General features: G+C 35.3%; 3 protein-coding genes and 3 pseudogenes across 4 annotated transcripts; 2 read left to right on the plus strand and 4 right to left on the minus strand.

Moving 5' to 3' along the window:
- Window positions 1–462: 462 nt before the first annotated feature.
- LOC143571509 (E3 ubiquitin-protein ligase RING1-like pseudogene) lies at window positions 463–1,789 on the plus strand (annotated as a pseudogene).
- A 7,051-nt stretch (window positions 1,790–8,840) lies between these two features.
- LOC143571513 (putative protein phosphatase 2C 33) lies at window positions 8,841–12,027 on the plus strand (annotated as a pseudogene). Its single transcript, XR_013142108.1, has 4 exons — window positions 8,841–9,233; window positions 10,207–10,569; window positions 10,672–11,084; window positions 11,421–12,027. The product of XR_013142108.1 is annotated as a putative protein phosphatase 2C 33 (transcript).
- A 1,092-nt stretch (window positions 12,028–13,119) lies between these two features.
- LOC143571515 (aquaporin TIP3-1-like) lies at window positions 13,120–16,055 on the minus strand. Its single transcript, XM_077056919.1, has 3 exons — window positions 15,840–16,055; window positions 14,695–14,948; window positions 13,120–13,647 (listed from the first exon to the last, which is right to left on the minus strand). The coding sequence occupies exons 1-3, from the start codon at window positions 15,967–15,969 to the stop codon at window positions 13,258–13,260; spliced, it is 774 nt and encodes a 257-aa protein (XP_076913034.1). The 5' UTR covers window positions 15,970–16,055; the 3' UTR covers window positions 13,120–13,257.
- A 1,560-nt stretch (window positions 16,056–17,615) lies between these two features.
- Window positions 17,616–19,031, minus strand: LOC143571519 (uncharacterized). Its single transcript, XM_077056921.1, has 2 exons — window positions 18,869–19,031; window positions 17,616–18,155 (listed from the first exon to the last, which is right to left on the minus strand). Exons 1-2 carry the CDS (start codon window positions 18,959–18,961, stop codon window positions 17,616–17,618), a joined length of 633 nt encoding a protein of 210 aa, XP_076913036.1. The 5' UTR covers window positions 18,962–19,031.
- Window positions 19,025–21,857, minus strand: LOC143571520 (uncharacterized). Its single transcript, XM_077056922.1, has 4 exons — window positions 21,660–21,857; window positions 20,626–20,968; window positions 19,895–19,989; window positions 19,025–19,063 (listed from the first exon to the last, which is right to left on the minus strand). Exons 1-4 carry the CDS (start codon window positions 21,855–21,857, stop codon window positions 19,025–19,027), a joined length of 675 nt encoding a protein of 224 aa, XP_076913037.1.
- A 4,889-nt stretch (window positions 21,858–26,746) lies between these two features.
- LOC143571521 (protein MOTHER of FT and TFL1 pseudogene) lies at window positions 26,747–27,425 on the minus strand (annotated as a pseudogene).
- Between the last annotated feature and the right edge of the window lie 333 nt (window positions 27,426–27,758).

Consider the following 27,758-nt stretch of genomic DNA (forward strand, 5'->3'; position numbering starts at 1 on the left):
AACCCACAACTGCTACAGTAAATTATAAAAAAAACAATAATAATTTATGAAACATACTTTAATCAAAGTAAAAAGAAAGAAGAGACGCAAATCATTTTTTCTATCGGCATATAATATCTAACTCCTACATTGTTTTCAAATTTTCTCTCTACCAAAAACTAGAGAATCTAGTTTGCTTGCTGGTCCCACACTCCCGCACAAACCACGCTATGACCATACATAATGGATGATTAATAGGATATAACCGACTAATGAAATTAATTATTTTATTTACATGTTTACCTCACAACATCATATCGTATCATATTACATATATGATAACATATATCTTTTCATATCATATCAAAGTATTCATACTAGTATATAGACTATATTGACATAATGATATTATATATCCAACCTCTTATATACACACCAAACAAGACTCGATACACACCCAAACAAACAACCGTCTGAAACCACCAAAACGATGTCGTCTGGAGTCCACCACCGCGGCGGCGACGGCGGCGCCGCCGGCAACCTCTACTTCTGCTACCAGTGCAAGCGTACGGTCCCCATCCCACCGTCCGCTTCTTCTGAACTCGTTTGCCCTAATTGCAACGGCGGATTCCTCGAAGAATACGAAAACCCTAACCCTAGCCTGTTCCCGCCAAATTCGTTTCTCGCGTTCGATGACTCGTCGCCGTTCATGTTCTCCGGCGGCGGTTCCGGCGGCGGCGTTAGGGTTTCGGATTTTGATAGTCCGATTGATCTATCGGCGTTGTTTGGCGGCCCGGTGACCCGACCCGGTGAAAATTCACCGGGTCAAAACCCTAGGGAGTTTGATCTATCGGCGTTGTTTGGCGGCCCGATGACTCGACCCGGAACCCGACCCGGTGAAAATTCACCGGGTCAAAACCCTAGGGAGTTTGACCCGGTTACTTTCTTGCAGAATTACCTTGGGAGTTTACGTGCCGGTGGAGCGAGTGTTCAGTTCGTGTTCGAGAACGAAGGTGGAGCGGGTGAGGCGTCGTCGTTTCGGCTGTCGTCGAATCTTGGCGATTATTTTATCGGTCCGGGATTGGAGCAGTTGATCCAGCAGCTAGCGGAGAACGATCCGAACCGGTACGGGACACCGCCTGCGTCGAAAACGGTAGTGAAAAACCTTCCTGATGTTATAACTAATAAGCAGTTGATGGAGTCGGATTACTCGGATTGTGCGGTTTGTAAGGATAGTTTTGAACTTGATGAGAGTGTTAAGCAGTTGCCGTGTAAGCATATGTACCATCCGGATTGTATTCTTCCATGGTTGGAGTTGCATAATTCTTGCCCGGTTTGTCGGTTTGAGTTGCCGACTGATGATCTGGATTACGAGAATCGGTCTAGACAAACCGGTGGTGTTGGTTTGCAGGATAATAACAGCAGCAACAATAATAACAACAACAATAATGATAATAATAATGGTAATTCGATGACACCGAGGGGTGGTGAGAGGAGGTTTAGGATAAACCTCCCGTGGCCGTTTTCGGGATACGGTGCAGCGTCGGCTGAGGCGAGTAACAGTGGATCCGGGAATAATAATAATAGTAATGGAGGTGATGGTGGTAATCAGGGGAGTGGTGGTGGTCAGGCTAGACAAGAAGATCTCGACTAAAGGTTACAGATTAACGATTGAAGATTAAAGACAGGTCCGTGTGAATCTGATATTGTTTTGAATTAAATGCTGGTTTTTGTTTCGTCAGTTATATACTTTGATCTGAAATTATGTTTGTGTAAGAAAGAAATTTTGATTTGGATTCTCTTTTTTGTTATCTGGTTAGCAAATGAAATCTTCCTCTTAGGGCGTTCGATTCCGCGAAATGGCGGCCTGTTTTATTATCTAGTTTTTGAATAGAATTGAAAGAGATTTAGTGGTTATTTTTGTATTGAGAAGCCTCTTTGAATATCATGCTGTTAAAGGTGCTAACTTTCACTTATAATTTGGTTATTCACTAGACCGTATCTTCAAGCTTTAACCGACTGAGAATTGATCACAGAAATGAGATTTGTAATAAGTTATTGCGGTCTTAATGATATCGTATGCTGAACTATGATAATTGTGAGTGTTTATTCGCTGAATTTGAAACTTTGTGAACCTTGTTATCCTTGTTTTGACGAGATAATACAGCCGTTATGCACACGTGTGTATATGTAGATCATGTATATTGCATTTATAGTATATAGAAGTTCACATCCTGCAATATTAAAAAGGCCCGTATTATTAAACGATGGGAAGTTAACCATAGATATGAGATCAGTAATAAGTTAAGGCAGTGTTAATGATCCTATGCTAACGTATTGGATTTGGAAATTTTTGAATCTTGTTACTCTCGTTTCACATGATATCTACACCTGTGCGTGTGCACACATAGATTTTAGAGTTGTTGAATATCGGAGTACACTTTCTGCAATGCTTAAAGGGCCCATGTTATTTACCAACAGGGAATTAATCGTAGATATACGATTAGTAATAAGTTAGACCATTAGGGCAGTTTTAATGATCTTATGCTAAACCATGAGAAATGTGAATATTCACTTACTGAATTTGAAACTTTGTGAATCTTATTACCATAGTTGTCAGTAGCGAGTAGCTATCGATAGCGAGTAGCGGACGATAGCGACAACCTACCAATATGTTACATAACGATAGCGATGAAATAGCGAGCAGTATTTTGAGTTTAGCGATACACTAGAAGAAAGTTTTAGAAATATTTTACATGTATATTTAATAAAAAATCCAGTGAATATGGAAGAAAATAAGTTCTTTTTCCAATCCTGAAACAAAAACCTTTAAAGAAGCTTCCCTTTTAATCCGAATACGTTTTTTTCAATCCCGAAATAAAAAACCCTAAAAAAAAGGTACCGCTATTTCTTGCACTATTAGGTCAATTTCTTGCGCTGTTAGGTTGCTACTCGCTACATCAATTTAGCGCGAAGATGAGCTACGCTAAATGCTCTATCGAGCGCTATGAACGCTATTGACAACTATGCTTATTGCCGACGGCTATACATGCAGAACATCCTTAGAATTGGCCATTGGCTTTCCATTCTTTACTCTGCACTAAAAAAACTCAATTATCATCATCATCATCATCATCATCATCATCATCGTACTCAGTATATCCCACCAATAGCAATGCTATGGTAGAGTCTGAGGAGGGTAAGATGTAGACAACCTATGGTAAAAAAACTCAATTATGAGTAAAAAAAAACTCAATTATGAGTTGTGTATATTCTTAGGCTTACCATACAACTTCTGGTTTCAAAGGTTGATAATGTGTCTGCTTACTGACATGACATCTGCAAGCTCATTGTTCTCGTGTATCTGTTTCTATGTTTAATACTCGGTTTTAATTTAGGAAATAATGTTTGATTTGAAAAACTGTCTTTCTAGCTAGTCGCCCATGTATTTTGATGATACTTTATCATCGATCTTCGGGTAAGTAGGATATCTTTAGATATTTGTATACATTGAGCAAAATTCGACTGGATTTCTTCGGTTTCTTTTGATGACCTTAGGAACCCGTTACCAAAAAACCAACTTACAACCCTATCAATACCCTCCTAACCAACAGGGCTAGAAACTAGGGGTGCAAACGAGTCGACTCAAGCCCGAGCTCGATTAGGCTTGAGCTCGGCTCGTTTAACTTACATGGAGCTCAACTCGAGCTCGGCTTGTTTCGAGCTCTATTTTCAAAGCTTGGCTCGTGAGTAGATTCTTAAGCTCGAGCTTGGCTCGTTTACTATTTATTAATTAATTTTTATATATTTATAAATAATTTCGTATATTTTTTTTCAATTATAGTTTATATATAAAACAATATATATTATTTAGTTATTTTTTCAAAACTATATATATATATATATATTAATTATTAATTAATAATTGTTAAACATATTAAAAAATTATATAAATGGCAGACATGTTTAAGTTCGCGAGCCGGCTTAAGCTCGATAAGTGAAGCTTGGGCTTGCATATTAAATGAGCTTACTTTTAGGCTCGGGCTCGATTAAGCTCGGCTCGATCAAGCTTTTTCACGAGCCGATCTCGAGTAGCTCACGAGCAGCTCGGCTTGTTTGCACCCATACTAGAAACCATGCAAGTTGGATTCAAATTTGAGGGGCCCCACCAACAACCTTTTAACTAGCTGAACCAGAAACCAATGGAAGTTGGATTAGAATACGAGACTTTGCCAGATGAAATCATAACTTACTATTGCTTCACTCTGTTAAGGTTAATTTCATCAATTATTTAGTCCTAAACCACCCTTAACCAACAGGACTAGAAACCGTGTTCAGCGCTATATTTTAGCCATTGGATTTAGATTTCTTGTTCACCAATGAGTGCTTCGCCATACGCCTACACATTAGCACTCTTGTGAAGGAGAGCGCGGTCCATTTTTTGAAGAAGGTATTAGTAGCTAAATAGTATGTGCCAAACTAGAAAGGAGAATGGATACCGATAAATAATACAAATGGCGTAGACGTGACAATCTTAACTTGTTACATTAGAGTGGGTCGATTTCCAAATCTTGACTTATTCCATACGAGTGGGTCGATTTCCAAATCTTGACTTATACATACGAGTGGGTCGATTTCCATATCTTGACTTATGACATATGAGTGGGTTGATTTCAAAGGATTTAAGCATTTATATGCAAATGGGTCTATTTTGAATGGCTTCAAGTCGATTCAAAACTTGTACCTTGTTTGAGAATAATAACTTTTTTGATATATTTGTACGTTTTACTTCTTTGGTAATAAAACATATGAAATTATTGTGCGATTATAAACTTCTATTAGAATTGTTTTGGAAACCATAAATCATTACTCATTTAATTTATGAGCGAGACTCTTGTCGTACGTATATTAATTTTTAAAGAGATGTACATGGTTTTGTTCAGACATTACGAGTCGCATAACGTGCTTGTCGACTTGATGTGTAACACCTTTGATCACATTCTGGTATTGTTCGTTTTGTCCCTTTTGGCTTATGGTTTTGGTCTTTGTGATCGGATAACTGATACTACTCGCACTTAAACACACTTCACAAATAAGACCATCGTGTTTTTAGTACTAAACAGCCTCTCATTCTTGATAAGAGATCTCTAGTGGCCTAGGATTCTCTACATTATTGGTTTTAATACCCATTTTTTTTCTATATTGATATATATATGTGTGTTTAGCAACCAAATATATAAAAACTTGATTTCCTATAATAAAATAATTAAAATAATCGTCTGCAAATAATTATAAAATATTCTATTAGTTGTGTAATGATCTGTTATCCACGTTAACATAGAAATCATGTTGATGCTAATTATGTACAATAATTCAACTCAAAAGATACTATATTCAGTATATCCTCAATTCGCTAATGTTATTTATTAGACTGGTGTGATGTGGAATAACTAGCAAGAGTTATTTGTCGTGTCGTTCATCGTCACTGTCACATAGGTAACTAGCCATCTCATTAATTTAAGTGTTACGGGTTAACTAGCCACTAACCAATTAAAATAATAATTAAACTATTTAAAAGAAAACAAAACAAAAAAAAAAGTTTGTGATTGGCTGTGTGATTTCCGGAAAAAAAAAAGAAAGGATAATGATGTTGGCCAATACTTCACCCAGGGCGGTGTGAGGGCGTCTTCAGCTTACATAGTATGGATGACGCATCCGCAACACACAACTTTACGATTAAAGTTTCTATATAAATAGTTAGCATTATAGTAATTCTACATGTGTTTTGTATCATTTATGATACTTGACTTGGAGGACGAAAAATAATATGTTTTGAAAGAAAAACTTTTTAAATGTGTAAAACCACATTTTATGAAGGGTAAACTGCGGTTTTCGTTTATGTGGTTTGCCCAAATATGCTGTTTTGATATAATAGTTTCAAATTTGTGATTTTTGTACCTGTGGTTTCATTTTACTAGCAATTAAACCCGACTCAACTAATATCGTTAGGTCTGATCGTTAAATCCATCAACGTGCCATTCATGTGAGAGACAGTTTTGTTCTTTTTTTTCTCAAATACATCCCAGCCCTCACGTGAGGGGGCTTGCGAATTAGAACTGAGGTTTATTTGAGAAGAAAAAAGATAAAACTGCCACTCACGTGAATGGTACGCTGATGGATTTAACAACCAAACTTAACGGGGTTAGTGAGGTCGGGTTTAAATGCAAGTGAAATGAAACCAAAAGAACGAAAATCGCAAATTTAAAACCATTGGACTAAAACCGCATATTTGGACAAACAACAGAGACGAAAACTACAATTTACTCTTTTATGAAACATTTTTTTCATTGTTATTAACGTAATTTAATAGTTACCTTCAAGTGATGTTTGTGTTTAACGAGCTAATAGACTAGACGGTTGTTAGTATAAAAGTCCTAATTTGCAACAAACTAATTACATAAAGTGATTTTCATGTTTAACGAGCTAATAGACAGTCATTAGTATAAAGGTCCTACTTTGCAACAACCAATTGCATAAAAGATGTCTAGTGTAGTTATAGTAGGTAGTCAATAAAGATTAAGGATTTGGGTAGATCCATATAAGACATATAAGACATAGAAATTGTCATTTATGTTTGCACCAAATTTCACTTTTTATCATTTATTTTTAAAATTGATTTGTTTTGTCCTTTATGTTACCAAATCCAACAGCATTTGTCATTTGGTCCTAATCCCGTTAAGTTGGATAATGTGTTTTGCATATAAGGGTAAATTTTACCTATTTATTAAAAAAAATATTTATTTCACAAAAAAAATTAATAAACATATTTAGAAATATATATATTAAACACATTATCTCTCTCTCTCTCTCTCTCTCTCTCTCAAGTCTCTTTCATCCAACACCCACCATCATATAACCTCCGGCAACCCATCGTGTGACCACCACCATCACAGGCCATCACCAGTGCCACATCTATCACCACCAAAACTGGCAACTAAAAAAGTTCCATTCCGGTAAAACACAACTACAATAAATCCGGCCCTAATCAGTATCATCGTTAAGTCCACCAACCACAACCACCACCATAGATTACGACCTAGATCTAGCCAACGGCAGTGTGTGGTTCGGGCCGGCTCTAGGGTGGGACTGGGTAGTCGAAGGCCCCCGGCCCGACATTCCGCTAGGCCCAATTTTTTTAAATTATATGTATTTTATGGAAAACGATACGTATATTTAATTTATAAAATCAATTAATAACAAATAGCTTTGTCTAATGGCAAATAGGTATGACTTCCAACTAAAAGGTTGGTTGTGAGTTCTAGTCTCATTTGAGACATGCTTAAGCTTATTTTTATTTATGTATTTTATGGAAAACGATATGTATATTTAATTTATAAAATCAATTAAATAACAAATAGCTTTGTCTAATGGCAAATAGGTATGACTTCCAACTAAAAGGTTGGTTGTGAGTTCTACTCTCATTTGAGACATGCTTAAACTTATTTTTATACAAAAGTTTTTACACAATCCAAATTATAACCAAGTAAGCAAATTTAAAAATTAAATTGGTTAAACCCAACAAAATACTCATTTTACTTAACACCCAAAATATTTTTCGACTTCGGCCCAAATTTTCTTTTTCAATTCTCGGAGCCGAACCTGTGTGTGGTAATCATTGTCGGCCAGCCGGCAGTGGGAAAAGACAGATTGATTACGACCAGAACATCTCTAATCAACTGATTCCACACCGAAACCGAAATTGGAATCATAACCGATTGCTAGTGGGGTGTTTGATAAAATTACCAATTTACCCTCATATGTAAGGCACATGACCTAACTTAAAGATTAAATTTAACTGGGTTATGGTCAAAGAACAAACGCTATTAGATTTAATTTTTCTAAAAAAAATAATGGTTTCTTATAAAAATCCTCAACTTGAACTTTTCTGCATTTTTTTTGGTCATTTTTCGCAATTCAAAAATTATTTTTCTCAAATTTACTAATTTTTTCTTTTTTTAAAAATATTTTGCCATACCAAATTATTTAAAAATTATAAAAAAAAACTTTAATAATCTGATCTGAAAAAAAACAACTATATTTCTATCCATAATCCATATATATATCAAACGCCCACAGTCACTCACAGAGTCACAGGACACGGTCTACACACACTCGCAAAGGCATCGATTCGTCATACCGTGTTTTCCTTCCGATCTCAATTTGTGAATCTATCCTATCCTCTTATTATTCATTCCAATTCATCATTATTATTATTATTATTATTATTATTATTATTATTATTATACTTTACTACTTTATTATTATTCCCTTCCTATAGTTGTTATTGTGGTTGATTGAATTATCGAATCCGAACGTTGCTTTTCGATCAGCTGTACCTGAATAATAACCTAATTAGTGAGAGAATTAAGGAGGTATTATTGTTTTTTATTAATATTAAGCTTGGATATTCAAAATCTGGTGAGAAATTGGGGATTTAGGGTTTCACAAACATGAAGGTTAGTTCTCGTGGTTGATTTAAGTTATTCGAATCGAATTGATGCGTTTTATGTACACCTAGGTGACCTAATTAGCTTTGTGTTTATCAAATTGTGAGAGAAATAAGGAGTTAGTATTGCACGAATCTTCAAAATCTAGTGAGAAATTGTGGTTTTTGTAGCAGATTGGGGATCTAGGGTTTCACAAACACGAAGGTAAATTGATTTGCTAGCATTTTGGATCTGTCGTACCTAAATCACCTATTTAGCTTTGTGTTTATTTATTAGTGAGAGAAACAAGGAGTTACTATTGTTTACGAGTTATATTAAGCTTGAAGAATCTTCAAAATCTGGTGAGAAATTTGAAGGTGAATTAGGGAGTTAGGGTTCCACAAACACGAATATTTCGTGTTTGTGAAAGCGTTTGTGACGGATCCATTAACAGAAAATAGGGGGCTTGGTTTTGCTGCGGGTCTGGAGTGCTTGTTGAATATAGTCAGGGCCCTACGGATGGGGTCCTGCTTATCGGGAGAGAGCAGGAGTCCGCACCCAAGCTCCCCAACGACGCCAAGTTTTGGGGTTAAGAGAAGAAGAAATAAGAAGAAAACGTCAAGGAGTTCTTTTTTTAATATGCATAGGGAAGAACATCTTCACAGGGTTCCAGGAAGAATGTTCTTGAATGGATCTAGTGAAGTTGCTTCACTGTTTACTCAACAAGGCAAAAAGGGGACCAATCAAGATGCCATGATTGTTTGGGAGGTTTGATCTTTGACTTTCTTTTGTTTACTTTTACTATATTTAGATGTTATTAGTTTCTTTGAGCTATATGATCTAATGCTTTGATTCATGATAATAATGTTCATCTATTTGAAATTGTAGTTGAGTTGTTAGAATGTTAAGTTTTCACAGTTTTAGAGTCGAAAGGGGTGTTTGGATGTGCGTTATGAAATTGATTATTTAATTTGAGTAACTAGGATAAACAGTATAACGGAAACGATTAAAGGTAGTGTTTGGATGTGCTTTGTTGCTTAAAGGTGCAATATTTAGATAATTGTTTGTTCCTTTGAATGCTTTGACTGATTTCAAGTGTAGAATTATCATATAAAAAGACAAAAAAGGACATTTTTTGGGAAAAAAAACTAGATTCATCTTGTGAGAAGAGTAAAAGTATCAAACTAAGTTATTGATTATTATGTAGTTCGATTTTAACTCTTGATTAATAGATAGACTGATTATCCATACAAATTTTTTTGATTCAAGTCACAATGATAAGTCATAAGATATTCAATTTCAAAACACAATCCAAATACCCTCACATAGTTATTGCAGTTTATGGTTATTGTATTGGTCTTGTAGAAGTTAAGAAGCTAGCTAATTACTATTAGATCAATTCATGTCATCTTTCTCTAGAAAAAAGTGAGAGCTTGATGTTAATCAGTTACTCATAAGAATATAACTACTTAATTTAAATGTTGTTTCATTTTAAATTTTCATTCATTGTACAATATGGTCCGTTTTAGTCATTGACGTTTTAAAAAACCCCTTGTTAAAATGACCATAATACCTCTAACCTTATGATACTTATGGCGACCTAGGTGGAACATTTTAAGGATACTATGGATGTTATTTTAAAAGATGACCAATATGAAACAGTTTTTTTTAATAACTTCCGTGACTAAAATAGCCAGATCAAGGTACACGATGTCAATTATATTTTCATTTTGCTTTTCAGAATTTTGGGTCGAGAACAGACACGGTCTTTTGTGGTGTGTTTGATGGTCACGGGCCGTTTGGTCACTTGGTTGCTAAGAGAGTTCGGGACTCACTCCCCTTGAAATTAACTGCAAATTGGGATGTCAATACAAAGGGCACTGATGATGTCCTTCGTGAGGTTACCCTTAATGAAGAACCGGGCTTTAATTCTGAGGATTCAAAGGCTCTTTCTGAACTTGAAACTAATAAAAACTCAGAGAAATTGCAAGCGCTAATAGATTCGTTTTTGAAGGCTTTTAAAGTCATGGATAGAGAATTAAAGATGTATGCTAATATTGACTGTTTTTGTAGCGGTACAACAGCTGTAACATTGATCAAACAGGTAAATTTGTAAAATGATTTTTATTTCTATTTTTATGTTTATAAAATTATGAACTTTTGAAAACTTATGTTTTTAATGGCTTTATATCATTGTTTGTTGCAGGGTCAGGATCTTATAATTGGAAATATTGGGGACTCGAGAGCTATATTGTGCACAAAGGATAAAAATAATATTCTTACTGCAGTTCAGTTGACTGTTGACCTGAAACCAAATCTTCCAGGTACCTCTTTTTTCCTTCTCTTTATTTCTATAAAATATTTTTTCTTTTCTTTATTTTTTGACTCTTTAAAAAATGCTTTCAGCTGAAGCAGAACGGATACGAAAATGCAGACGCGCTTCACGATGAACCAGATGTGACTCGAGTTTGGCTACCTAATAATGACTCACCGGGTCTAGCCATGGCTCGTGCTTTTGGGGACTTTTGCCTTAAAGATTTTGGTCTCATTTCTGTTCCTGATATCTTTCACCGACGTTTAACAGAAAACGACCAGTTTGTGGTTTTGGCAAGTGACGGGGTATGAATATTATTACCATTCCCTGCATTTTTTATGGCTATTATAGCAACACCTTTTTTTAATGGGTTGTGTTCGAGTTGTCTTGGGTAGGGTTGATGTCTTTCACACTGATAGATACATTGATTGTTTTTGGGTTCAAAGATTCAACCTATCAACCCGTTTGACTCGTTTAAACAAAATGGGTTTCAGGGTCATGCTCGCGTTGTATGTTAGTCTGTGCTGGTTAATGTTGATGTTTTTTCATGCTAATAAATATATTGGTCATTTTCAGTTCAAAGATTTAACATTTTTGTATTATTACGAATGATTGTCGTATTTAATTGTGATTGTTGACAGATTTGGGATGTGCTAACAAACAAAGAAGTTGTGGACATCGTGGCGTCTGCCGAGTCACGGTCCTGTGCGGCTCGAGCCGTAGTCGAGTCAGCGGTGCGTGCATGGAGGTACAAATACCCGACCTCCAAAGTTGACGACTGTGCAGTTGTGTGCCTTTTTCTTAACCCACACCAAAACAACATCTCAACCGCTTCCGCCACTGCATCCATTGACCCGGTTTTGAAATCAGGAGACGATGATGATGATTTGGCGGATGATGACGTGGACGACTCGGATCCTGGAACAGGGGAAGCTGGTGATGGAACAGACTGGTCCGCCCTTGAAGGCGTGTCTCGGGTCAACACATTATTGACTTTGCCTCGGTTTGCGCCGGAGGAGCTCGAGAAACAAACGTTGGAACAGAAGAAGACGAATTGAGGTCAGGTTTCGGTTGCAATTTTCGTGTTGTTTTACTTTTTAATTCAGTTTTATGTTTTTTTATTTGTTTGAAAGAAAAATGAAAGAAAAAGAAAGAAAACAAAGCCTCAACTATATTTGAGTGTTGGGGCAAAATTGTAATTTTGTGAAAGTCAACTCTTTTTTAAGTATATTTTGTCAAAGATTTTGTTATATGTTAAAAGGAATAATATGACAATATGATCTTTATTCATCTGATCTTCTGATTTATGTTGTAAGAATATTTTGAGGGTTTGATAAATGCATAGTTTGGTATTGCGCAGATGATCTGTTTGAGTTTATTTTATGAGTTGATGTTGATTTTTCGACTCGATTATGATTTTGAAACCCATATTGTCATATTGAGTAGCCAATATGACTTTGCTATGGGCGACCAATGGTTATCGAGTGGCACGCACTTGTGATTGTTGTTGAATGTTTGAAGACTAGGTTTTGGTTAGCTCATTTTTCGGCCCTTGATGTGCATACTGAATATGTGCATGCATGCGAAGTTGTGGACTTGTGTGTAGGATCATGCTAGATGCACACGACGCCCGCGCACACACACACTATTGACATGTCATAGTGAACCGTTTCAACATATCATACATACTGGGGGTCTCACCGGAAGCAGCCTTTCTATTTCTACGGGGTAGAGGTAAGGTTGTCTATATCTTATCCTTTTCAGACCCTACTATAACTTTGCTATTGGTGAGATTTACGAAGTAGGATGATAATGATGTTGAAAGTTATATGATAATTTGATTGATGTGAAGTAGGGTCCAGGGACAAGCAAATTCGGTACCGTACCGATCCGGTATCAAAGTTTTGAGTTTCGGTATTGATACTGTACCGGTATTTCCCGAATTTTACCTTAAATACCAGTACCGAACCGAAATTTCGGTACCGGTACCGGTATCAAGAATTTGCGATTTTGGGGATTGAGATTTTCATACCGGTACCGGTATGGTACCGATCTCATCTTTAATGTGAGGTGTATCGTGTTAAATGGTTATACATGGTTATACGACCTGTATATGGTAAGGTTATACCTGTATAACCATATACGAGCGTATGGCACATGGATACTAGTGTGTACAGATTTGAGTTGGTGTAGGATCGACTATTCTAAATATAAAAATTAACCATTCTAAACTTTAATAAAAGTTTTACATAGTAATTTTTTTTTATTTTTTTTGTAAATGTTACAATATTCTAAACTATAACACAACTTTAAGTTGTTATATAACATATCATAGTTTAAATTTATACAATGAGTAGGTACACCCTTATTAGTTATATTAAAATTTCATGACTCCAATTACATAAACCAAAATAAACACAACACTTACAAAACACAACAAAATACACACAATAACAACATTACAAAAACACCATTTGCCTAGTAATCTTCCGGCGCAAGCGGCTGGTGGTGCGTGTGAACCGTCACCTCGGGCTGTATTATCCCGAACTCATAGATCAAACCCGCAATCGCTGCCCCAATAAACGGTCCCAACCAGTACACCCAATGGTTGTTCCAACGCCACCCGACCAACGCAGGCCCAAACGCCCTTGCGGGGTTCATTGACGCCCCGTCAAACGGCCCACCAACTAGAATGTTAGCACCCAGTATAAAGGCTATTGCCAGTGGAGCTATTGTTCCTAGCGTCCCTCGTTTATGGTCGATGGCTGTTGCGAAAACGGTGTACACCAACCCGAATGTTAACACTATCTCCATCAATAATGCGTTTATGGTTCCAATTCCGGCTGCCACAGTAAACCCGACTGGTCTCTGCAATCAATTGAAAGACAACCCATGAAATACATTATATTTTCAGCTAACCCGTTTTGACCCGAACCAATTGACACTTTTTAAAACAACCCATTCTTGAGATCGAGCTCGACTTCAAGGCGTTTTTTCTCTGAAGAGCGAGCTCAGTTTGGCTCGTTAAATTTGTGAGAGCCTGAGCTCGACTTTAAAAAGGTCGAGCTCGACAAGTGAGTAGTTTTTTAAGCCAAGACTCGGCTAGGCTCAATTTGGTTATCACATTATTTTCACATATAAAACTTACTATTATAAAAATATATAATTTTATAAAAGTATATAAATCGAGCTCGTTTTTGCATCGTTGCAAAAAAAAACGCTTACTTCTAGGCTCTTTCGAGCCCAATTTGGCTCTTTAATTTGTGTGACTTCGAGCTCAACTTTTAAAAGAGCAGCCCGAGCTCGACAAATGAGTAGTTTTTTAAGCCAAGACTCTGCTAGGCTCAGCTTGTTTATTAAATTATTTTCACGTATAAAACTTACTATCATAAACATATATAATATTATAATTTTATAAAAATATATAATTAATATTGTAAACTTATAACTATATTCATAGTATGCTAATTTAGGCCTGGCTCGAGCTCGTTTAGCAAAAAAGCTTACTTCTAGGCTTGAGCTCTCTATAACCGCAATTTTTATAACCGCATTTTTTAACCAAATACCGTACCATACCAATATCAATACTACGGACTTACCATCAGAAAAATATATAATATTATAAAAATATATAATAAATATTTTAAAAATAATAACTATATTCATAGTAGGCTAGTTTAGGCCTGGCTCAAGCTCGTTTACTGAAAAAAGCTTACTTCTAGGCTTGAAGTCCTTAAAACCCTATTTTTTTTACCAAATACCGTACCATACCAATACGTACTAAACCGGTACTATTGTTCATTTTTTTCATATTTTCGTATCGATTCACCAATGTTTTGTTTAATTTATCACACTACCTTCTAATTTAATTTAAACTACTTAATTTAAAAACATAACTAAATCATAATTGTATACCATTCCATCAGTGGCTAGCCTTAGTAACAATGAAGCAACAACAGCACCAAGAAGTTGAGCCACCCAATAATACAAGGCTCGAACCAGGGACACTCGCCCGGCTACAAGAGTACCAAATGTGACCGCCGGGTTTATGTGCCCACCCGACACGTTAAAACTCGACGCCACTGCGGCAAACAACGCTAGCGCGTGAGCTAGTGACACCAACAACAACCCCGGTGCCGCCAGCCCGTGGTCGCCACCGTACATCTTATCTGCATGGTCAAGTTTCAACAAAACACATAAGAAATTTAAGTTTCTTGATAATAAGAAGATTAATATTATTGTCAAGTAACATTTATTTATTGGGTTGTACTATTGCTACAACACCCACATCTTATTTCAGATCGTTAAATGGCCGTCCACAAAACATTTTGAAATAAAAATAAAAAAGTCAAACTTTTGAAAAACCATTTTAGAAGAACATTTGGTTCAAAAAAAAGTTTCTCCATTTTAGAAGAACATTTGGTTAAAAAAAAAGTGAAACTTTGAAAACCACTTGTAACGAATATTTTGAAAAAAAAAAAAAAGCCAAACTTTAAAAACTATTGGTTAGAACGGTCGCTCTAATCATAAGGGTCAACTTTGGAAAATATTAAAAATATTGGTCAAAACAGCTGTCCAGCCAACATCCGGACGGCTGTTCTGACCATAGACTACGGCCAAAACTTTGAAAATTCTTTTGTCCAAACGGCCGTTTAATTTATATCCGGACGGCTATTTAAAATGTCATGGGATTACCAAAAATTTTGATAAAAAAAAAAAGAAAAAAATCAAACTTTGAAAACTATTGGTTAGAATGGCCGCTCTAAGATCTAATCATAAGGGTCAACTTTAAAAATTATTAAAAAAATATTGGTCAGAACAGCTGGACATCAGGGCGGCTGTTCTGACCACATACATAGAGTCAAAACTTTGAACAAACGGCCATTGAAAACATTGTGAGATTAGATGCCATACGTTTGAAATGGTCAACAAGTACGCCCTATCCTTTTCAAAAAATTAATTAGTAATTTTTTGGAAAGAAGACAAACGGGTAACAAACATTTATTTATTTTATCAACATTAAAATAAAACACGAACAGACAACCAGCTACGTTGCGTACTTAGCGCAAGGAGGGATCCTTCGGCAGCAAAGACAAACATGAAGGTGGAAAGAAACTCCGACAAGGTAGCACGCGCGGAATCCGGGTGCGTCGCCTCATCGGACCTCCCAATAGCGTATTGACGTGGCATACTTTCGGGTTTTGATGATTTGCAAACTTTAGTTATATAAGATCAATGACTACTACAAATGATATTGTGGTATGAAGTGAAATTGTATGAAGAAGATGATGAGTTATTGATGGGTTTTAAAATGCATGAAGGCAAAGAACATCTGAAGGACACTTGTGTAAAGAGTTGCATGAGAATTTGACACGTATGTGTGTGGTGTCATGAGGTGGTTCATGTTTGAGTTGCTTTGATAAACTTGGATTTGATGTCATCGGTCATGAGTTTTGGGTGTTTCTTGTTTTTATTGTTGGGTTATAATATGAGTTGGGTTTTGGTGTTGGAATGGTATTTTTTATGGAAAAAACTTTAATATATGTATATGTGATATCTTATTTCAGTTGGGGAGGAAAACAAAGTTTTTTTTTATAAGAAGGGGGATACTTTTATCATCATAACGTGTTTTAGGTGTTTAATGGTACTAGATGAGAGGAGAATTTTATAGTTAAGCATGTTCAGGTGGAAGTAGCATTAGGTTGGGTGACCTCCTGAGAAGTCGTCTCCACCTAGACAACCAACAACAAATCTGTGATACGATGGTGGCACGTCTTGACCAAAGCTGATAATATTATGGTGTGACGGTAGTTGGTCTGTTACAATATCACTAGCAAGCAACTAAGCCTTGCATATACCAAATCTCAAGAAATTGATGTGTCACTCATGGGCTGTAGTGGAGACTAAACAGATTGATAAGGCTAAGATGATTTGCCTATTTTTCAGCACGCAGGCAGCTGTGATGTCTGTTTGGACCGGACAATTTAGGTTTTGACCAAATCTATTTGAAACTGATATATTGACATATTGTGACTTACAGTAGCTCTCAACAGGTCTCAACCACCTTAAGGTAAGTACTTGTACTTAAGGAGTTGGCCACTGTCTAGTCTCTAAATCTTCATGTACTAAACAGTTCATGCAAGTCCTTAACACAATTTCGTTAGGGCCGTCTTCAAGGTTTCAAATGCCCAAGACGAATATTAATAAAGACCAGTTCCATAAATTTTCTTTTCAAAACTGATTGTCCATTACTGATTTACTTCATTACTAGACTCAGATCCAACAATATTTTATTAGATTGTTTAATGTTTAGTGAGCTTGTTTGTATATTTTTTTTTGGCACTTACTGTTGTTTCTCATCAGCGATTTTCAACCAAATTCACTAATAATAGTTAAAAAACTTATATATATATATATAATGTTTTTAAAACAAAAAGCATGCCTTTATTGAGACCGTGCCCCAGACGGCGGCCGAGCCCTGTATGGGGTCTAAGACGGCTATTAACTTCGTGTTTGGCAATCCATGCAAAGGCATTACGCATGTCACAACATTCGTTTGTGGTCACTTCACGTTCTACATTTTTTCTAGGGACCGGTTACAATTTCAACTTAAAAATTGTTAAAACCAGACCATAGACACTTCCAAACCAGGTCCATACCTACTTTGCGTATCGAATTCATTAATGAAGCTACACGCACTATAAAACGTAAACATAGTAAAAAATTTACATGCTTTACATCATGGAATCAATACACGAATCAACGACCATAAAATTTGTTACACATGTTACAAAAACGCCTAACCCGAATCTGAAAACACACAACCCCCGATTCTCTCACCCGGGCCCCCGCATTTTTCCTACCTTATGCCTTCCTTTCTCTTCAATATTCCTTCTCTTTTCTTCAAGTTTCTCCCCCATTTTCTTCCGAAAACCCAACATTTTCACCCTCGTGCTACTCCTTTTCAACTTATGATCACCCACTTCCGTCACATCGTTATGTTCCTCCACAGGTGGTGACACATTTTGCGAATTCAAAAGCGCAAGCTGTCGGTTTTCTTCCATTGCCTCGACCAAATGCTGTTCCTCAGTATCTAACAACGGAGTTTTCTCATCATTTGTTATCAGATGTTCATCATCCGATGGACTGGATGGTGTTTGATCGTGTCTGGTGTCCGTGCTGATTTTGCTGCTAGAATTCACGTCTTGTCGTTGAATTTTGTCAGATGGTTCGGTAGTGGGCTCGGTGGGGGTTTCCGGGTTGGCCCAAATGAATGGTGCGGATTTTTGTGGGATCCAATCGTTCTTTTCGTCTAACATGAAGTGAACCGTTGCACTTTCGCAGTTTGGGAGAACCATGGTTTCACGAATAGCTGCCTGTGGAAATTTGACTTAAATATTTAGTGGGCGCAGCTTGTTGGCTGTTTGGCTTATATCAATGTGAAAGTTGATATATAAAAGTAAGGGACTAAATATTTTATTAAAATTACCTAGACCAACTTTATTTATATATATATATATATATATATGCCCTAATAATAATTATTGTTATAGGTAAAAGTGAAAATAATATTTCTAGTTCATTATAAAGTAAAATAACATTTTGTTTAAAGTTCGGGGGTTTATTGTTAATTTGCTAAACATGAGGGGCCAATCTTGACAAAATGAAAGACGAGTTGTTAAATTAAAGCTGAAATGTATAGCAATTTGGAGAAAATAATATTTTTAAATTAACCCGTTCTAACCCGAAAACCATTTTGACCTGAGTTTCGACCTGAACCAAAACAAACCTTTTCTGAATCGACTCATTCCGATCCTAACCCGCTCTGACCCATTTACCAGTCCTATTGTTTTCAATTCACTAATTCATTTCTGTAATTCGATTCTCGTTTTAATAATAAGTAAATCATTCGTGTTCGTTTTGTTCTTGTTTATTCTGGAAATAATAACAATTAATTATCATAAATTATTTTAAAAAATAAAAAAGTGAACACAAATGTTTATGGTATACTCTTAACCAATATCACAATAATATCATCAGATTAATTATTTCATCAAAGCATAAAGTTGCACAAGAAAATTGTGCTGACCTTAAACTTATTGATTATGAACAATGCAATATGTCCACTGGTTATCTTGTGATCACCAACAGCAGATGCCAAGCTAAAATCTACATCAGGCATAGAAGTGAAACCGAACCAGACTTGATCCGACGGTGGAGGTTTTATGTGCAGTCGTAACGTTCCTCAAAGCGTTGTTACCCGAATTGCGAGTGAAAGTGGTACCTTCACAAAAACAAATTTTCTGTTTATTAAAACTTTGGTGTACGTATTAGTTTTTATTTATCCCAACTATCATCTTTTGATAGCTGTCGGTCCTTACTAACGAGTTGGCTGCTGACAGTCTCATCTTTTAACGTACTTGTTTCCAATGGTCCGTAACTAACAAAATCCTAACATCGTTACTTAAGGTCTTCGGAAAAATGTTTTTGACCGAAAAAGTCACATTATTTGCCAGAAAACTCAACTTGAACACCACCAACTGACTCACCACCAATCAACCACCATTACCTGAGCACCACTAACTGATTCTGACGATGGTTTTAGGGTTTCGATGATCTCAATAATTGGGGGCTTTTACTAGAAAAATGTTCCTAAATGTCCGATCTAAGGTTACAAAGATGCTCGAGACGAAAATGCTGAGTTTTCGGGAAAAAAATGTGCCTTTTACGGCCGAAAAGTTTTTCCGGTGACCCGCAACTAACGACGATAGAATTCTGTTAGTCGCGGACCCTTGGGAACAACTATGATAAAATGTGGGATCGTTATTAGCCAATTCGTTAGTTGGACCGACAACGACCAAAATATGATAGTTGTGATTAATAAAAAAATCAATACACCAAAAAAGTTTTTGTAAATAACTAATATGTTCAATATGGTTCCCAACACTATAAAACTAAAATAATAATCTAAACCTTTGATTAAAAATAGACTTAAGGTAACTTTCAGCCCTTTTAATCTATTTCCGTTTAAGTAAAAAAATAGTTTATCGACCCGTTTAAAATATATATAATCCGAACTTACATATTAATAAGTAAATGAGTCGAAACTGCTAACCTGAGAGACTTGTTTGGCAACAGAATTAATTACAGATTTCCACTTAGGTAGAGTAGAAGATGCTTGTTCAATGCCTTTTAAACTTTTAGACTCCTCTGAGAAAACAAATAACAAATTCATTAGGTAATGAACAATGCGGGGGCTGGGTCTGGTCAGGTCGGGTCAAGCTAAGTTGACCAGTAAACACTTAATTTATTTTTCTCTTTTTAACTTACTAAAGAATTATTACATTGAAATGATAACAAACTCTTATAATCCCAATATTTATTGATAAAACTTTAGGAGGTTGTAACACGAATGTAAACAAGCCCAGCCACTCGCTAAAAGCTTGAAACGAGCTGACCTTTTTATAATATACCAACTTTTATTTTATATAATAAATATATGATCATGTAGCAAATATTAATATGTATAAAATTACATATATTTTGTTATATATATACAAAAAACTATAACTAAAAATATATCTATATAAAAATAATTATATATTTATATAAATAAATTAATTAAAATATTTGATAAATAATAATCAAGCCCAACCCAAGCTAAGCTGGAGCTTGAAAAACTTTTAATGAGCTAAGCTTAAGCTCTTGGTAAACTAAACAAAAAAACAAATTAACTGAGCTCGAGCTTAGGTGAACTTGTGCTCGGATCATTTACACGGTTTGACCAGCCAACACTTATTTTATTTTATTTTACTTTTTTTTTTCTGTAAGTTCCTAAAGGATTACCAAATTTGCGCCTTTCGTCATCCTTATGATCAACGGCTTGATTAGTTTGTTCATTAAGCTTAATCTGTTCTCCATAATGTTCAAAACCTTCTATAAGATCCGGTGTGACAGCATCAACATATTTGGAATCCGGGTTTTCAAGCTCTTGCACTTCAATCCTTGTTTCAATATCTAACACGGCTCCACCATAATACTCGATATCAAGTTCCACTGCAACCACTTCTTTTAGATCCGATGGTACAACCCGCATGCCATGAATATATGGTGGAATAATCCCTGGATCAACACCGGTGCATATTATTTCGCCTATAAAACTCGGAGTCTTTGCAGTTGACAATATTCTCTGCATGCACAAATATAATATAGTTATTGTAAATTTCTAACACGACACAAAAATAATCAGATTCTGTTTGACCTACTTAGTTAAATAGGTCGACCTGTCAACGTGTTTAATTATACAGGGTAATCTATATTAACACATTTTTTACAAGTCATCCATCTGATTAACATGTTAAAAACTTTGTTATTACCCATTAACCCATTTGACACATTTAGATAAATGTGTTAAACAGGTTGTGTACATGTTACACGATTTGACACAAATTAACATTTCAACCAACCAATCCGCAATCCGTCAACCTGATATGATTGACACACCTAAATAAACCATATTTGACCCACTCAGCCGAATGGTAACTAGGCTGAGTGGGTCGAATATCGCCCAACATGTGCTCAAAATGCATCAATGATAAAACCTCCGATCAGTGTTGTAAAACTCCCTACTAGGCGCCGATTAATCCCCATTTCTCCAAAATCGGTCAAAACTGAAAATTTTATGCATAAAATTTGAAATTTTACGTGTATTTGAAAATTTATATATAAATTACAATCAATTTAATCCCGGCTAATCCCTATTAATCCTTATTAATCACTTGTCCCTACCCCACCGCACGACTAGCGCCTATCGATTTCTACAACACTGCCTCCAATATCATATATTTCATAAATTAGATTATCATTGTAATGCTACAAACCTGAATATGTGCTTGCATCAAAGTCCTCAAATCCATATTATTTTTGACATCAAAAAACAACCGCGAAATCAACAAACTGCAACACAAAGTTCCATCATCCCGACTCGTTTTCTCATTGCAATCTACACTCGTTTTCTCTTCACCACCATCGTTACCTTTCTTTTCGGTTTGAGAAGCCTTTAACGACCCATCAACCATATTTTCACTAATCCTTTTATCTTCTCGCCCACTTCTAAAATTCTTTTTCGTAAATTTTTTCAAAAAGTGATGAACTTTTGACGACGAACCATCTACTTTAATCGATTTATCCCCTATATCTACATTAAAACCTATAGATGGTTTTAATAATGAAGGGTATTCTACATTTAATGATGCCAAATAAGTGTGAAACTCTGCGCGTAAATTGTGAAACCATATAAGTTTTTCGTCGTCGTCACATGAAGCGAGACACAAAGATTTACACCATGATTATTTTTCACGTGATGTCTCAAAATACATGTAGAATACTTTGCTTCCATGATATATTACTGATGATTTGTTCTCCACTTTCACAGGGTATTTTTTCGCCCTGTACCAAAAAAAAAATATATATATATATATGTGAGAAAATTTAGTCACAATTTCACAATGCTGCAAAAAGGTAAAACTTGAAATGTGTCGGGTTGACCCGAAACACTTCATATATTGATAAATAATTAGTGTGCCAAATATAACTACAGTATAGTATTTAGTTGAATAAAAACCGAACCTTTTGAATAAAAATGTTATAGTTTATGCTTCAAAATACACGCTGGGCTGCATTCGACCCGTTTGAGATGTTTCCTTTTAGCTATCTTTTTTATACATGAATTGTTTTCACCCATTTGAGATCCAACACATTTTGATAAATTCGGGTCAAACATATAACTTTTGAAAACAGATTGGATTGACCCGAAACACTTCATGTCCAAAATTTTCATATTTTGATTACAAAATTGGTATTTATTTCAATAAAATTCGAACATCTTCGATAAAAATGTTATAGTCTATGCTTCAAAATAGGGGTGTGCAAGAAACTGAAAAAACCAAACCGAAACAAAAACCAACGGTTTGGTTTTATGGTTTTGTGAAAACCGAACTTGTGGTTCGGTTTTGGTTTTGTGTGTAATAAAAACTGAAAAAACCGGACCAAATTGAATTTCTAGATTTTTATTTTTTATTATTTTATTCTAAGTAATTTATAAGAATTTAATAAATATTTAACTCATATTTTTGGCCAAATATATAAAAGTCAATTAGATAATTATTAACCAAAATATTTTATACCTAAATTCATTATTTCCGGCCAACTTTTTTTGACCTAAAATTTTCAAGCTCAAATGGTAAAAACCAAAAAAACCGAAACCAAAACCGAAACCGAAACCGAACGGTTTCAAAAATCCAAAAACCGAAGATCTGTTTTTTGGTTTGATTTTAGCCCAAAACCGCACCGCACTGCACCACGCGCACCCCTACTTCAAAATACACGTTGGGCTACTTTCGACACGTTTAACCCTAACGGGCCACTTAACACGTGCCCTTTTTCGCTATCTTTTTATATGAAATACCCGTTTTACCCTTTAGTAACTAATAATCATAATACAAACATTGTGGCAAAGAACACATAACCATTTTCTAGATGATACATTTGCAGCAGAAACAGTTTCTACAACACATCCTGATAGACAAACTTGTGTGTGGGCCCCATCTGCTTCTGTAATAATAAGTGATTTATCTTTGATGCTTGCATGTTTCTTGACAGGTGTCACATCAAAGATCTCAAGTTTTCGTTTTTGTTGAGATTGTGAAGTCTTTGGGATCTTTTCTTTTTCTAATATCCAAACCCATCCCTAAAAAACACAAGAAATTAGGTTATTTCTAGGCCTGTAAACGAACCAAACGTTCTGTGAACTGTTCGTTTACGAACGAAATGAACAAAAAGTTTGTGTGTGTAAACAAACCAAACGTTCCGTGAACTGTTCGTTTACGAACGAACATGAACAAAAAGTTTGTGGGTAAACGAACCAAACGTTCCGTGAACTGTTCGTTTACGAACGCACATGAATAAAAAGTTTGTGTTCGTTTAATTAAACAAACAAACATGAACACATGTTTTCTTCGTTCATTTATATTCGTGAACGTTCATTTATGTCTGTTTATTTATGTCCGTTTATGTTCGTTTAGTATTACTAGAAAATAATTAAATACTATTTAGATGAGTCGTTTACTTAATGGTTTGTATTTGTTAGTTTGTGTTCATTTAACTCTGTTCATTTATATTCGTTTATTTTTATTTTGGTGTTAATTTACATTTGTTCATTATGTTCATTTATGTTCGTGAATAGTTCGTTTAGAGTTTAAACAAATGAACAAAAACGACCACTAACATGTTCATTTTTTAAATAAACAAACATGATGCAAATATTTTGTTTGATTAAGTGTTCGTGTTTGTTTAAAGTAGTTAGTTGAACGAACACGAACACGCCCTTGTTTGTGTTCGTCCAGTTCGTTTATAGGCCTAGTTATTCCAATAAAGCTAATAGAGCATTAAGTTTTAAATCAAGTAAGAGCGGGTAGCGCTGTGAACGAACTGAACAAAACAAAGTCTTGTTCATGTCATTCATTAAGCTTTTATTGGACTAACGAAAGGTTACTAACACCTAACCAAGCGAAATTTCTTGTTCGGTTTGGTTTATTAAGGAAAGAAGTGAATGGTTCACGAACACAAGCGAATGAATACAGATGAACACAAACAATGTTTTATTTGATTTGGCTAACCGAGAATGGCCAGTTTTCAACTGTTCACACCGGCTACCAAGTTTTTTTTTAAATTCATTTTCATATGTTAATTTTACGTATATAAACCACATAATTCTCATATATATTTTTTTGCTTTATAGTTAATAATTCTGCTTAAATCTATATAATACAATTAGAAAAGTACTAAAATTATTACAAACCTTTAATGAACAAACATAAACAATGTTAACGAACATAAATGGACATAAATGAACACATTGAACAAACATAGCCTCTATTTGTATCCGTTCATTTAGTTAACCAAACGAAATCCCTTGTTCATGTTCATTCATTTGCTCAACGAATGAATACAAACGAACTTACACTCGGCTCGTTTACAGCCCTAAATACAAATGAACACAAACAATGTTTTATTTCATTTGGCTAATCGATAATCGTCAGTGACAACGGTTCACACCGGCTACCAAGTTTGTGTTTGTGTTTGTTTTAACCTACATTTTCAAATCTTACACATAAATTTAAAAACCCTTAACGAGCAAACGCAAACAAACAAACATTAACGAAGATAAACGGACGTAAATATTATCAAACGTTCACAAACACAACCTCCGTTCATTTTCGTAAATTTAATCGAACGGGACTTTTTATTCATGTTCGTTCATTTATTTCACAAACGAACATATAAACAAACTTCCAGCACGACAAAATTTAAACAAAAACGTAGAAAATTGACCTGTTTATTAAGGGAAGGAAATTGGAGTTCATCTTTTATAGATTTTGCAACCTTAACCTCTTCTTCTTTCTCTCCCAACTTTTTAATCAAGAACAATACACCCGCGATTTCGACACCAATAACCACCAATGCACCAATAATGAATCCTACAAACAATGCAACAGCCACCATAGTTTCACGTATGCATGATCACATGCAACATTAAACAGCAAATTGAACGTATGAGAATCATTGTTGATCAAATTTTAGGGTGCAGGAATAGAGGCAGATAAGCCGTTAGAATTCAAATAATAATATTTTTGTTATTTTTCCAATCAATTTTCTGACCAGTCTTTTTCAAATGGCAAATGCTTAATATATAAATTACGCATTATTATTACGTATTAAAAAGCATTGTCTGTGTCAACGCGAAAATACCATTGATTTCTTTTTAAATATTAGTTATTTCTTTGTATTATATTCTATACGAGTGCTAATACTGTTTTGGAATTTTTTTTGTGTTTATTGATGGTACCGTCTATATAATTTTATATCATAAGTTATACAAGCGCTTATACCATTTTGAGCATTTATTGTATTTTTCTTTTATGTTGCATAGGCTATATGAGCGGCGATATTATTTTTGGCATTTTTTAATTTATTTTTTTGTTTAGTGTTGTATATTATTTTTTTAGTGTCATCGGTACCATATTTTTTTTCTTTAAATGTTAATCCCCGGTTGGCGGTTTTGCGACTAGGACTTCGTTTAAATTAACTACTGAATCTATTTACATTTTTAGTACAACTTGTTTATAATTGTTATGATGTTCACGACTCGCTAATTTATTTCGTTTCTCTCATGCTAGCCATTCTTTTAGAGAAACGGATTAAACGAGTTGTGTTAGGGTTACGCAGTTTTAACTTTTAAGTGTGTACAATTAAGTTTGATGTTTTTGACACAAATAAGATATGAACTTTCATCAATTTCAGTATGTTAACCGATCATAATCGCGATATATGAACAACTAGACCCTAAAAGCTAAATCTTTTGAATACAATTCTGTATTGGGAAATTAAACTAATATCTTTGAATACAAGCATTCAATTGAAACCCCTGATGCGGGCTAGGTTTGCTTTCGATACGCCTTCATTCCTTTTGCTTTCGATACATTTGGATCTCTTGCCCCCAATGCGGCTACGTTTCTGAAAAGAGTTCAGCAAGTTGTGCACAGTATCTTAACAACGCCGAAGAACGAAAACTTTGTTTTCATTAGGATCAGTTTTGCCATTCAAAAGGGGGTGACGGCGCAGCTTATTGCCCGCTTACCTGTCTCTCTATTGTAATTGAATCTTCTATATATTATTCAAATACAATATGATGAAAAAAAATTTAATTTTATACAAAAAAAATCGAAACTTAAATTTGCTTAATATTTAAGGCTCTAGAATTACACAGCATCATTCTGAGTATAATCAGAATATATTTTATTGCATATAAATAGTAAAAAGAGACAATTATTTGCCTTAAATGACAGAAACAATATTAAACCTTGCAAATGAAACAACATAGGTTTGAACCATGACCAATGGATCATGATCAGGCATTCCTTCTGGCTTGTCTTCGCACGGTGAAATAAGTGATCCCAAGCGGCTTTCCAAAGTTGTGCTTGTTTGCAAAGTCATCGCTTTTGAAGGAAACTCGAGAAGGAAGCACTTCAATCTCGTTGAGCACTGATGCTTGCCTGTACAAAAGCATTACGTAGCGATGAACTCCGACTTGGGGGCTAGCGACTTCATATGTCACAAATTCTGTGCCTGCAATACACACGGATGATACTTGTAAGAAACGGAAGACGTTTAAAATCGTTTAGATACAACTCGTTTACCTTGAGCGGATGATGTCCCGCCTTTTATGTTCGTCACAATCCTGAAACACAAAATAAAACATGACTTCATTCATAACAAAATAAATAAATAAATAAAATAAAATAAAATAAAATAGAGTGAGAGACGAACCATGATACGACTTCACGTATTGATGGTTCATTCGGGTTGGGTGCATCAGGGTTGACCATTACCAATGTGTACAATGCATCTTTTTCACCACCTATGTGAACCATTGGGGTAGTTTGAGCTGTGGTCAAACTAAGTTCACTGCATGTAACCAACAAGCGGTTACCATAGTACACGGTCATACTAACCGTAGGTTCAAACGGGTCCACAAAATCTCCAACGACTTCTCCCATAACGTTAAGATACGCTCTTGGATTCACCATTAGTAGTGTGTTTGTATGCCTATTAGTTAAGATTCAAGTCTTGCTATATATATATATAGAGGATGGAAGGGTTTAGAAAGTGATCACTAGTCTTGACAAGTACTTATAACATGATACTAGACATCACATGTTACACCATAGGTTATGTGAGGGAAGAAAAGCATGAGCCAAGACATGATGTTGAGTGAAATACATTCAACTCTTAATGACCTTTTTTTATACATTTTACATGATTTATGGCATTCTTTATGGCAAAAATTTACCTTTACGAAACATGCAATACATGCGCTAGCACGTTAAAACATACATGGTACCGGTACCGGGACGGCACCG

Source organism: Bidens hawaiensis, unplaced genomic scaffold (genome assembly GCF_021521415.1).
Source record: "Bidens hawaiensis isolate Kalapana, Puna unplaced genomic scaffold, B.hawaiensis_p1.1 tig00025384_1, whole genome shotgun sequence".
Lineage (NCBI taxonomy): Eukaryota > Viridiplantae > Streptophyta > Magnoliopsida > Asterales > Asteraceae > Bidens > Bidens hawaiensis.